Raw genomic sequence first — 13,503 nt, 5'->3', positions numbered from 1 at the left:
CTCTAGGAGGTTAATGCAGAGGGTGTGTGTTAAGGGGTGTGTGAGTGACTAGTACACAGGAATGCAGGATTGGGAAGGATTTTGTGATGATATCTGGTCATATTTCATGTCTGTCTTGTGCATTTTGAGTCACATTTTAAAAGCCAGGAAGCAGGGCTTGACTCTCACTTGACAGACAGGGATGGGTGACTCTGTGGAGGATGGAAGATGGGATTGTCCTGGAACCTTTACTGTGTTACTACCAATCACTTTAGGACACTTAAAAAATTTGGAAGATCTTTCCTTCCATCTTCAGCTCTCTTTATTTCCCTGTGTGTGCATAAAGTTATCGCACATGAAAACTGTTCAATACAAGTCTCAAAGGGCACTTTTGGTTCCCATCTGAACAACTTCTGTTAGAACAAATGGAAACCATATAGATATACTAACACAGTGGGATTAAGGGATTAGTATTGATCACAAAGTAGTAAGTTCCCAAAGCTTACTCACTTAGGCTAACTCTACTTTGGAGACCTATATTACTAGGAAAAATATAAAAGAAAAGAATATTAAAAACACCTGAATATCTAATTGTTGAATAAGCTCTGATAGTAAATCATTGGAGCATAATGTCCTATTAAAAATGACAGGCATGGGACTTCCCTGGTGGCTCAGTGGATAAGACTCTGTGCTCCCAATGCAGGGGGTCTGTGTTCGATCCCTGGTCAGGGAACTAGATCCCACATGCATGCTGCAACTAAGAATTCGCATGCCACAACTAAGGAGCTGGTGAGCCTCAGCTAAGGAGCTGAGAAGCCACAACTAAGGAGCCTGTGAGCCGCAATTAAGGAGCCCACCTGCAGTGACTAAGACCCAGTGCAACCAAATAAATAAAATAAATACATAAATAAAATAAATATTTTTAAAAATGACAGGTGTGAGATATAGGCTTGAAATAACTCTTAAATAATGTCAAACCCTCAAACCTATCATTGTGTGTGCATAATGATTACTGAACTCTGGACACTAAGAAGGATCAAAAGAGGAAACCGTCTTTCTGATATGGTAAAGGGGTCTGTTGGGTTTTGTTTTGGCTGTTTTATTTTGTTGTTAAACGAAAACCATGCCCTGCCCTCAGAAGGCTGGAGATGCTGACTGCCTAGGTTGTTCAGCCCGTATTATCTTTCCTGAATTATCTCATTTTGTTCCTCATCTTCTTTCCTTTTAGCACTCTCCCTCTGGAACCCAGACAGAAGTGCTCACATTTCCCAGCTCCCACCATGGTCTCAGGAGACAGAAGAGAGACTGGGTTATTCCTCCTATCAGCTGCCCAGAAAATGAGAAAGGCCCATTTCCTAAGGCTCTGGTTCAGGTACAGAAGGAAGTTCTCTATTTCTCTGGGAGGAATTTGGCAGAGAAGGACCAAGGAGAGAAAGGGAAAAGAGCCAATGTCAGAATCCTTCCTTGCTAATTCCTTTCTTTCTGTTTTGTCTTCAGATCAAATCTAACAGGGAAAAAGAAACCAAAGTTTTCTACAGCATCACTGGCCAAGGAGCCGACAAACCCCCTCTTCATGTGTTTATTATTGAAAGAGAAACAGGATGGCTAAAGGTGACGGAGCCTCTGGATAGAGAAGCTATTGCCAAGTACATTGTGAGTGTCTCTTAGAAGCCTGTTAATGATGGGGTTACATCCTTTCAAAATTTTTTTGGTCAACTCACACTGAGCATAGATCAGATGTTCTGGACATTTGAAGAGCTTAACTTGATACCTTTAGACCTGTTGATAAGGAGAAATGACAGGAGAACCTGCAAAAATTGGGGGCTGTTCATGTTTTCCTTGTTAGGAATAAAGTGGGGAGAGTCCTGAGGCATCAGACATGATCTTAGACCCAAGATGTCAACCTGTTCTTGGGACTCAAAGTCCCTGACACATAGGCAGAGGCTGGTGATGATGTTGGGGAACAAAAACTACTTCTGGACCTTGAGAGCAGTGTGAGCTTAGGGAAGCTGGGAGGTAATGCGTTGATGCCAAACGCAGGGAAGTCTGCAGGGGGAATGCTAGACTCGAGCAGCCAGAGCAAATTCGACCCTGCTTGGAACCAGTCAGAGTGTTTTAGGCTTCCACCTTTATCTCCTAGGCCTGGCCCCCAGCCCTTATGTGGGAAATGGGGCTCTGAGCTGGTGGATGTGTTCTGCAGCCCATGGTCTCACAGGTCATGGTCTTAACCAGTGTCATGACCTCACTGAAGCAGCAGCACGTGTGTGGGGGGGAAGTTCTGTGCTTGGGGGGCAGGTGCGTGCATACTTGAGTGGGAGGGAGTGGGGGCCGGGTGGAGCCCACTCTGCTGTGGTTGGACCACTTCTCCTGCCTTGTCTTCCCGAGTAACCCTCACCTGGCTCTTACAGCTTTTCTCTCATGCTGTGTCTTCAAACGGGGAAGCAATCGAGGAGCCGATGGAGATTGTGATCACCGTGACCGATCAGAATGACAACAAGCCTGAGTTCACCCAGGAGGTCTTCAAGGGGTCTGTCATGGAGGGCGCTCTTCCAGGTACATCCAGCAACAAGGAGATCAACACCCATCAAGACACTTAGATTCTTTGCACCCCCAAGTGTTGGGGCTGGCGTTTGGGGTCAGACCCTTCATATGCACAGAACTTCTTTGGAAGACACTGTGTGCGTGTAAAACATCCTACCTATAGAAATATGTATAAAATGTTTAAGCCCAGTTTAAAAAAGGAGCAGTTTAAGAACAACCTCCCCTGATTAAGTAACAGATCCTTGTTAGTAGTTTACAGACCCTGTACAATCCTTCCTGATCACATTTTTCCCCTCCTCCATAAAGACAGCCACCACCCTGACTTTTGTGATAATCATTCCCTTGCTTTCATGTATCTTTTACCATGTGTGTACTTACAGTTTTGCCTACTTGGTGACAAACTGTTTTCCAAGGTGGCTGAACCAATTTATACTCCCACCAGCAATATATATCATGGAATTGTTGGACTTCTTTTTGGCCAGTCTGTTGAGTGTCTAGTTATATCTCAACGTAACTTAAAATGGAATTTCTCTGATTATTAATGGACTAAATAAGCATTTTATCATATGTTTGCTGACCAGCTAGGTTTCTTTACAACTTGTCTATTCAAGTCTTTTGCCCTTTTTTTCTCTTGGGCTGTTTGTCTTTTGCCTATTGATTTTTCTTTTTTTTTTTTAATGACAAATTTTATTCCAAAAGGGCTCCAGTAGTACCAGAGACATTGATGTAGAGTTTGAATATTGTTTCAGGTAAAGTGAAAATGGATAAAATCAATATTTCTAGTTAATATATTTTTAGATAATGTGATTTTAAATGTTTGAGTTAAAATGTAATAAATATTAATGAGCTTATTTGAAAAACAGAAACAGACCCACAGACAGAAAACAAACCTATGGTTACCAAAGGGGAGAGGAGAGGGGGATAAATGAGATAAACAACAAGGTCCTGCTGTATAGCACAGGGTACTTTACTCAACATCTTGTAATAAACTATAACGGAAAAGAAAAAATGTAATAAATATTAAAAATAGATGTTTTAGGGCTTCCCTGGTGGAGCAGTGGTTGGGAATTTGCCTGCCAGTGCAGGGGACACGGGTTCAAGCCCTGGTTCGGGAAGATCCCACATGCCGCGAGCAACTAAGCCGGTGGTCCACAGCTGCTGAGCCTGAGCTCTACAGCCCGCGTGCCACAATTACTGAACCCGCAGGCCGCAATTACTGAGCCCGCACGCCTGGAGGCTGTGCTGTGCAACAAGAGAAGCCACCATGAGACGCCCGTGCACCACAAGGAAGACTCAACAAAGCCAAAAATAAATAAATAAAAGAAATAAATTTATTAACAAAAATAGATGTTTTAGTATTTTATCTATTTTGAAAGGTTTATACAGAATTATAGGGGAGTTGTGTTTTTTGTTTTTTTTTTTGCGGTACGCGGACCTCTCACTGCTGTGGCCTCTCCCGTTGCAGAGCACAGGCTCTGGACGCGCAGGCTCAGCGGCCATGGCTCACGGGCTTAGCCGCTCCGCGGCATATGGGATCTTCCCGGACCAGGGCACGAACCCGTGTCCCCTGCATCGGCAGGCGGACTCTCAACCACTGCGCCACCAGGGAAGCCCTGTTTTGTTTTGTTTTTAAAGGAGAACCACTTTATTTTGAGTAGTAAATGAACCATTTATAACATAATGAATGTTCCATCAATTTCTTCACGGTTAGTCCAAAGAACAACTGCTTTAATTAGAATTTACATTTCACCTTAAATATTCTAAAATCCATCCATGTCAACTTTGGAGTTTTAATCTTGCCTGATACTATGAAATAGGGCAAACCTTGATTGATGGTCAAATTCTTCTTTTACGGTATGCGGGCCTCTCACTGTTGTGGCCTCTCCCGTTGCGGAGCACAGGCTCCGGACGCGCAGGCCCAGCGGCCATGGCTCACGGGCCCAGCCGCTCCGCGGCATGTGGGATCCTCCCGGACCGGGGCACAAACCCGTGTCCCCTGCATCGGCAGGTGGACCCTCAACCACTGCGCCACCAGGGAAGCCCCTCAAATTCTTAATTTTTGCTGTTCAGCCACTTTTCTTGATCTTGCTCTCTGATTCCGTACATTCCAGTGTTCAGTGGACTTGCAATAATTTTCCAAGATGAAGGGGAATTTCTTGCTCATTGTTTGCCTGAACTCTTGACTTGTATACATCTTTCCGAACAAAAAATATGCTCCAAAAATGCCCACAAGTTCAGCTACTAAAACTCCTTTAAAGATCTGCTTTGTCAGTGGATCCATAGTACAGGCTATCCTGAGGCGCGTACTCGTGGGGCTGCGCATGCCTGCCTATTGATTCTTTTTTTTTTTTTTAATTTATTTTTGGCCATGTTGGGTCTTTGTTGCTGCGCATGGGCTTTCTCTAGTTTTGGTGGGCAGGGGCTACTCTTCGTTGTGGTGCGCAGACTTCTTATTGAGGTGCGCAGACTTCTCATTGCGGTGGCTTCTCTTGTTGCAGAGCAGAGGCTCTAGGTGCGTGGGCTTCAGTAGTTGCGGTGTGTGTGCTCAGTAGTTGTGGCTCACGGGCTCTAGAGTGCAGGCTCAGTAGTTGTGGCACACGGGCTTAGTTGTTCTGCAGCATGTGGGATCTTCCCGGAGCAGGGATCGAACCTGTGTCTCCTGCATTGGCAGGCAGATTCCCAACCACTGCACCACCAGGGAAGTCCCTGCCTATTGATTTTTGAAGAGTTATTTAGGTATTCTGCGAACTAGTACTTTGTCTGTCACAAGTGTTGTAAATATTTCCTTCTACCTTGAAGGCAACAATCTCAAATGACCATTCTCTCAGGTGGAGCTGTGGCTAAGAAGCCAGTTACAGAAATTTCTGGTATTTTTCCTATTTTATACGCTATTCACTCAGTATAAGAGACATAGCAAAAATGTTTTAGCTTAAGGTTATTTATTCCCCAGACTCCTCACCCACCCTCCCCACCCAGAATATCCTCTGGAAAATCTGGGTTCTGGGAACACCACTTGCTCGTTTGGTGGAATGCTTTCTTCCTCCCCTAGCGCTTTGGTCAGAATTTTGGAAATTAAAGTGTAGCTTGACTAAATCTTCTCCTTTGCTCCCAGGGACCTCTGTGATGGAGGTCTCAGCCACAGATGCAGACGATGATGTGAACACCTACAACGCTGCCATTGCTTACACCATCCTCAGCCAAGAGCCTATGCTGCCGCATGACAAAATGTTCACCATCAACGATATAACGGGTGTCATCAGTGTGCTCACCACCGGGCTGGACCGGGAGGTCAGGGGTCAAGAGGATCCAGAGGGTATTGAGGGCAAATAGCTCGATCGTCTGGATGACGTAAAACTCTGCCGAGGCCAGTTGCTGCTTAGTATGGTGATGGTTCTGAGCTTTGTGTCTAAATATTTGTCCAGAGGTTTGGGGCCAGGCAGGTTGGCATTTAAGCAGATGAGAAAATAATCTGTTTCTATGTGATGGGCTGGGCTGTGCCTGATGTGGCTGTCAGTCCCGACTCAGGTGTGTTTCATCTCTACAGAGTTTTCCCACGTATACCCTGGTAGTTCAAGCTGCAGACCTGCAAGGTGAGGGCTTAAGCACGACCGCAAAAGCTGTGATCACAGTCACTGACACCAACGATAACCCTCCCATCTTCAACCCAACCACGGTAATAACCCTGCAACTCCTTAGAGAGTCTCCAAAGGTCCTTGGTTGTTTCCCAGTATCTCATTGGTGAACCCTTTGGAAACGTTTCCCAGACTAGTAAACTTGAAGCTAAAATGCAAGCAGGTCGAGATGTCAGTTGTCTCTGCCCTCCTCAGCCTGGGACCTATTGACACAAGTTTCTGAAGTTGCAAAAAAAACCTATTTTTAGTTTTTTTTTTTTTAAGGAACCTCCATATAAAGATGTTTAAAAAAATAAAAATAAGGAAAAAAAAAAAGCACCTATTTACTCCATGTCCTCATCTTGGTAGCAGATCTTACCAGGTTTTAGTTATTCATTGAACAAATATTCTCTGGGTTTATACCAGGCACTGTCTTAGACACTGGGGATATTATCACAGACAAGGCAGACGACACTTCTATTCTTGTGGAGTTTATAGTCTAGCTAGGGTGATGTTAGACAACTTATACTGATTATTGTGTATAAGTATATTAAATGCAGTCGAGAAGGTATTGAGAGCTGTGTGAAAGAACCTTAAACCTTATTGTGTTACTTAGAAATCAGCTTAATGGTTAGTAACAGAGATTTGACTCTTGTGGTTTAAACAAACAGGGTTGACTTTTTCCCTTGTGTCACTAACGGCCTAGAGGTAGATAGTCCACTCAGTCAGTGGAAACCAAGCCTCCTTTATCTGCTTTCCCACCGTCCTTGGTACATGGATTCTATCCCCATTGTCACCTTGTGGCCCAAGATGACAGCTGGAGCTCCAGCCATATCTGTGCTTCGTTCAAGAAGAAGGCAAAGGCGAGGGGGCATAAGGCTTTGATGTCAAGTCAAGTTTTCTTATTTCTGTGAAGACCCATCCCACAAGTTTCGTTTACTAGCAACTGCTGTCTGCAAGGAAGACTGGAAATACAGTATTTTCTCTGGGCACGTTGCTGCCATCAACCATGTAGTTAGTGAAGAAGAAGAGAGTGGATATTCAGTAGACAATTAGCGGTGTCTGCCACTCTAACCTAGCCACTGTGAGTACAGGAGGCTTAAGAAAGACAGATTAATGCCCCGCATCAAAAGGAAGCTTGATGAATAGCAAGAACTGAAAAGCAGTCAGTGTAGTGAACCAAATGAGACCAGGTCCTACAGGACCTTGTGGACTGAATTTAGAATTTCAGAATTTATCCTGAGTGCAGTGGGATGTTATCAAAGGGTTTTAAGTAGAAGACTGTAAGGACCAGACATTTATGAAAATTACTGGTACCACTGAGAGTGATGGGGAAGACGGGAATGGGGGATAAACTACAGTGTCAGCAGTTGGGCCAGAATATGCTGAGAGGCGCGGACAGCCAGGGCCTTGGCTCTTTCAGGAACTCACAGGGCCCCTGAGTGCTGGCTGCTCCACCAACAGGAAATAAGGGCCATGCTGGTAGGGTGGGCACTTCTTTGAAGACTCATCAAAGCTTGGGCTCAAGAAAGGACTCCCTTAGCCCCCTGAACCCTGGTCCACTGCTGGGTCTGAGCATGTCCTAAGTGACACATCCTTTTCTTTGCTCTGCAGTACGTGGGGTCGGTGCCTGAGAACGAGGCTGACGTGATCATCACCACACTTACAGTGACCGATGCCGACGTCCCCAATACCCCAGCGTGGGAGGCCGTTTACACAGTATTAAATGATAACGAGAAGCAGTTTGTTGTCATCACAGACCCAGTAACCAATGAAGGCATTTTGAAGACGGCTAAGGTTTGTATCGTTCCTGGCAAGATGCAGAAATTGACAACGCAGCCAGAGGCCCTTGTCCCCTGGTGTCTTCTCTGAAGTAGATTAGCGTGGCCTTGGTGGGGTGGGGGAGGGCAGCTCTCCCAGATTCTGGTGGGGTTTGCAGTGACTCTTCAGGCTCATGTGAGAAATCAGGAAGCTCCCACACCGCACCCTAAAATTGAAGAGGAAGTACCATCTTTTTTTTTTTCTTTTTTTTTTTGCGGTATGTGGGTCTCTCACCTCTGTGGCCTCTCCTGTTGCGGAGCACAGGCTCCGGATGCGCAGGCCCAGCGACCATGGCTCACGGGCCCAGCTGCTTCGCGGCATGTGGGATCTTCCCGGACTGAGGCACGAACCCGCGTCCCCCGCATCGGCAGGCGGACTCTCAACCACTGCACCACTAGGGAAGCCCCTGTTTTATTTTTATTATTATTTTTTATAAATTTACTTATTTTATTTTTTTATTTTTGGCTGCATTGGGTCTTCATTGCCGCGCGCGGGCTTTCTCTAGTTGCGGCGGGCAGGGGCTACTCTTCATTGCGGTGCACGGGCTTCTCACTGCGGTGGCTTCTCTTATTGAGGAGCGCGGGCTTCAGTAGTTGTGGCGCACGGGCTTATTGCTCCATGGCATGTGGGATCTTCCTAGGCCAGGGCTCGAACCCGTGTCCCCGGCATCGGCAGGCGAATTTGAACCACTGCGCCACCAGGGAAGTCTGTACCATCTGTTTTAATACGTTCTTTCTCTGAAACATTCGCCCACCCCCCCATATCCATTTTGCAAATGAGAAGAAAAATGGTTTATGGTCTCTGCTATTTTGCTAGATGGTTTTAGAAGAAGGGCAAATAAGCCTGTGAAAGATGTCTAGGAAACTTGAACAGTAAGAAGTTGAGTGATTTCCTTGTTGAAGTTAGTCAAAGAGTTAATGAACGGATCCCTAACTTAGCACCAGAGGTTTGACTTCCCCCTGAGCAAATGGCCAGACCCTTCATTTCTGAATCACTTAATATGTCATCTTAACTCCCATTAAACATTTCTTTTTTTTAATTTACTTATTTTTTTTTGGTTGAGATGGGTCTTCATTGCTGCGTGTGGCCTTTCTCTAGCTGCGGTGAGTGGAGGCTCCTCTTCGTTGCGGTGCGCAGGCTTCTCATTGGTGGCTTCTCTTGTTGCAGAGCACAGGCTCTAGGCGCACGGGCTTCAGTAGTTGTGGCACGTGGGCTCTAGAGTGCAGGCTCAGTAGTTGTGGTGCATGGGCTTAGTTGCTCTGCGGCATGTGAGGTCTTCCCAGACCAGGGCTCGAACCCGTGTTCCCTGCATTGGCAGGCAGATTCTTAACCACTGCACCACCAGGGAAGTCCTCCCACTAAACATTTGATGTCTGCATTTTCTGTTATTATTCTATCACCAAAAGAAAAAAGGTAGTAATTTGAGTTACCACCATAAACAAGGTCCTTCATAAAAGCTCCAGTTGATCCCTTACAGTGCCTCTGTGAGATAGTTCCTTTTCCTACATATTTAGGTGTGGAAACAGACCCAGAGGTTCTATTGCCCAAATCACACAGCTAGGAAATGGCCAGTCCGGGATTTGAGCTCACTGCTGACTGATTCTGAACTTCATGTTCTTGCCACTAAACTTACTGGGGTTAGGGAGGTGGACGGGCAGGGTCGTTTGTCCATTTGCTGTCACACGGGCACATGTCAACATAGGATGTGAACATTCTTACTGGTCTCAAGTAAATAAGTGACTTAATATGCTACATTTGTTAATAGAGGCTTGCCACTTGAGATTTCATGTAGCTCATCTTTATTCTTTTCCTGGGGTTCTCAACATGAATCTGGTTGCATGTTAGTCACTGGGAACTTTTTAAAAAATATTGATGTCCAGACTGCAACCTCAGAGATTCCTATTCACTGGCTCTGGGGTTAGGGTCCAGGCATGTGTTTTCTTTAAAAGTTCTCAAGTCAGTTCTTCTTAATGCAGCCAGATGTGAGAACCACTGATATATTGCTAACCAAAAAACAATAGTTAAGGATTTAATGTTCTTTTTTTCTCTAACATAAAATGTATTTTTTCTGCTCTTTAGGGCTTGGATTTTGAGGCCAAGCAGCAGTACATCCTGCATGTGGCAGTGACTAATGTGGCTCCCTTTGAGGTCACTCTCTCCACTTCCACAGCCACTGTCACCGTGGATGTGATAGATGTGAATGAAGCCCCCATCTTCATGCCTCCTCAGAAGAAAGTGAAAGTGCCCGAGGACTTCGGCTTGGGCCTGGAGATCACGTCCTACACCGCCCAGGAGCCAGACAGATTTATGGAACAGAAGATCACGTAAGTGTGAGGGGTTTTCCACTTACTGGCAGCAACTGGCTGTGTGCGTACGTGTATGTATAAAATATTTTGTTCATGGCATTTTTATCATCATTGGTCTGTGGAAGATCCTTCTCTTGTTTGGCTTATTTACATTTTTAACCCCATTCCCCACACCTTGTCCATTCTGTCCATGGTCAGCCATTGTCGGTTCACTGTGCTTCCTCTCTTTGAATTCACTTAGTGTAGTAAGAATGTGGTTTTAATCTACATACATGGTATTGTGTTATAAGTAGCTTACTGTTTCTTTTTCTTTTTTTTTTTTTTTTTGTAAACTTCAAGGCACTTCTGTAATGTAAATCACAGCCACAGATGCTGAAAACACACATACAAACCAACCAACAGCAACACCACTGTGGCCACGTATGGTAAAGGATGTTCTTATTCTTTTGAGAGCTAGGTCTGATGACATACTTGGTGTTCCAGTGTGACAGTGGTGGAAACTCAAAGGGAAGACTGTTAAGCACAAATCCAAGCATGGCACATCTGCATCTTTTTAGTAATAGCTTGATTTCCAGAGACAACAAAGGCCTCGGTCACTTCCTCTTCTCAGGGAGAGATTCCTACCTGTTAATATTTACGTTAGAGGAAACTATTAGAATGCTCTGAACTATTTAGAAAAAAGGTTATGCAAATCCAGTGGAGAGTCCCACTTGGTAATAAATTGAGCATGTTCTTGTTTGGAGGGGGAGGTGTTTGTGTTTTAGTATCAGTGCCTGTGACTTATTAAGCGTAAAACAAACATGAAGTTTTAAGTGCAGCTTTAATTTCTGAGTTATTCTGGGAAGTGCTAATTCTATCCTGATTGGAAGGGCTCATAAATAGCTTTAAACTGTGCATGTGCGCCATACGGATAAAGGATCCAGGTAGTGATATTAATGGGTGCTAGCATTATTAGGTCAAAGATGATGAGGAATTTTTAAACGGAGGAACCAAGCTGGGACCATCCAAACCTTCTGATAGATTTTAACATCTGCTGGAAGAGCAAGGACAGCCCAACATGAAGTGCCACTTGAAGTGATTCAACAGCATGTACACAGTGCCACTTAAATATTATATCTGGGGGAGAAAAGAAGGGTTGAAACAGAATCTAATCAAGCCTTAGGATTTGATTTTGATGCGGTACAGAGAATGAACAAGTTAAATGCCATGAGGAAGCAGTCAGCCAAATGCAGAATATGGGAGCTCTATGTCAAATGACCCAATTTCTTTAGCAAATAATGACAGAAGGGTGGGGGTGACTGCTTAGATTAAGGGTGTTGATTAAGAGAGGAATCAACCAATTGTAATGTGTAGACTATGCTTAAAGATGGATTCAAACAATCCAACTATAAAAGACACCCTTGAGGCAAATAGAGAAACTTGCGCATAGACTTGACATTAAGTAATTATTATTTTTGCTAGGTGTGTTAGTGGCATCGTGATATTGTAGGATTTTTTGTTTTGTGATTAAAGCCTTGGGTTGTATGGTTTCCAGCCTGTGTTGATATCTTAGCTTGTAGTAATGAAATAGGTAGTTTAAAGCATCTATTTGGGGAAGTTCAAGGACCAGGTCTAAATAGTGTTTGCAGAGACCCTTACCCCTGGAATAAAGACCACTCGATATATGTAGTTCATTGCTTTGCACGTCTAAGGACGTGAGGATAAGCCCACAGGTATCCAGGACCCTTTCCTCCTTCGATTTCTTTTTTTTTTTTTTTTTTACACGTTACGCAGGCCTCTCACTGTTGTGGCCTCTCCCGTTGCGGAGCACAGGCTCCGGATGCGCAGGCTCAGCGGCCATGGCTCACAGGCCCAGCCGCTCCGCGGCATGTGGGATCCTCCCAGACCGGGGCACGAACCCGCGTCCCCTGCATCAGCAGGCGGACTCTCAACCACTGCGCCACCAGGGAAGCCCCTTCGATTTCTTTATTTCCCTTTCTGAGCCTTTCAATGACCTCGATAGGTAACTGGGCAGTATATCTCTGTTTTTCATGCTTACGTTTCTTCTGTTTCTGGTATTCCTAATAAGGTGTGGCTTAACAGGATTCTCTTGGCATTTTGAATAATTTTTTGGGGGGTGGCTGTGTAAGACCAGAAGGAGCTTTACCCTCCCTGGCACCTCCCATTAAATGCCAATAGTGCAGCATACTCCCAAGTCACCATGTCAACCCAAATCTCCAAATGCTCATGGCAGGGGTGTTGGGTGCCATACTGTGACCATTTGAGAACTGCTGTACGCTTTAGGGGGGTCAGTCTGAGAGAAACTCAAGAAATCTGACATCTAAATGCCATGCCTGATCCTGGATTGCATTCTGGGTTGGATTGGGGCAGGGGTGTGGGGAGGGTGGTACAGTTTGGGGGAAATCTACAGTTTGAATATGTACCATGTATGAAGCGGTAGTACCGTATCAAAGTTGTATTTCCTGAAATTGAAAATCAAATTGTGGTTATGTAAGAGACCGCCTCTGTTCTTAGGAGAAAGCACACTGACATTTTCATGAGTAAAGGAACATCATGTCTGCGACTTACTCTCAAATGGTTCAGCAAAACAAGAAATTCTGTATATGTGTGCATCAACTTTTGTATATAGCAAAATATCGACAGTGGATGAATCTAGGTGAAGGGTACATGGATGGTCATCAAACCTTTCTGGCAAAATTTCTGTAGGAGTCATTATTTGTTTGAAATAAGGAAGTTAGAAGTATCTATCAACAAAGAGGAATCTTAACCTTCTTCAGCTACCTACCGTTCGCTGTTCCCGTTCTAAATCAGAGCTTGTGTCTTTCCAGGTATCGGATTTGGAGGGACGCTGCCAACTGGCTGGAGATTAATTCGGACACGGGTGCCATTTCCACTCGGGCTGAGTTGGACAGAGAGAATGTTGAGCATGTGAAGAACAGCACATACACGGCCCTCATTATAGCCACTGACAATGGTGAGGATGCCCTTACCATTTGGTTTTTGCTGTTTCACCCTCCCGACCAGCTCACTGCCTTGCCCCTATCCTTTTGGAGGCATGAATTCTTTCGTTTTCTTTCATTCTTCAACAAAGCGTTCTCAAAGCATTGTCCAAAATGCACAGAGTTTAGGCCAAGCAGAAGTTCCTTTTTACCACTCCCTTTGTACCTGAACCCCATGGGAGCCAGACTGCCTGGGTTTAGATCCTAGGACCAAAGCTTAATACCTGTGTGAACTTGGACTTATTA

General features: G+C 44.8%; 1 protein-coding gene and 1 pseudogene across 4 annotated transcripts in view; one reads left to right on the top strand and one right to left on the bottom strand.

Moving 5' to 3' along the window:
* Positions 1 to 13,503, top strand: part of CDH1 (cadherin 1) — a gene marked incomplete at its 3' end in the record, with an annotated part of 79,344 nt that overhangs the window by 54,023 nt on the left and 11,818 nt on the right. For 2 of the 3 annotated variants that reach the window (XM_079723336.1, XM_079723335.1), the window contains exons 4-11: positions 1,208 to 1,351; positions 1,477 to 1,632; positions 2,388 to 2,532; positions 5,633 to 5,808; positions 6,065 to 6,193; positions 7,746 to 7,928; positions 10,032 to 10,276; positions 13,087 to 13,232. In XM_079723336.1, coding sequence (XP_079579462.1) covers positions 1,208 to 1,351; positions 1,477 to 1,632; positions 2,388 to 2,532; positions 5,633 to 5,808; positions 6,065 to 6,193; positions 7,746 to 7,928; positions 10,032 to 10,276; positions 13,087 to 13,232 — 1,324 coding nt within the window. The remainder of the gene's footprint in view (positions 1 to 1,207; positions 1,352 to 1,476; positions 1,633 to 2,387; positions 2,533 to 5,632; positions 5,809 to 6,064; positions 6,194 to 7,745; positions 7,929 to 10,031; positions 10,277 to 13,086; positions 13,233 to 13,503) is intronic. The other variant, XM_079723337.1, reaches the window with a different exon arrangement.
* LOC307067066 (protein CEBPZOS-like) lies at positions 4,573 to 4,804 on the bottom strand (annotated as a pseudogene). The gene has a single exon. The product of its transcript is annotated as a protein CEBPZOS-like (transcript).

This window comes from Hyperoodon ampullatus (assembly GCF_949752795.1).
Source record: "Hyperoodon ampullatus genome assembly, chromosome: 18".
NCBI classification, from domain to species: Eukaryota; Metazoa; Chordata; class Mammalia; order Artiodactyla; family Ziphiidae; genus Hyperoodon; species Hyperoodon ampullatus.
This window is presented reverse-complemented; position numbering and strand designations above follow the sequence as displayed.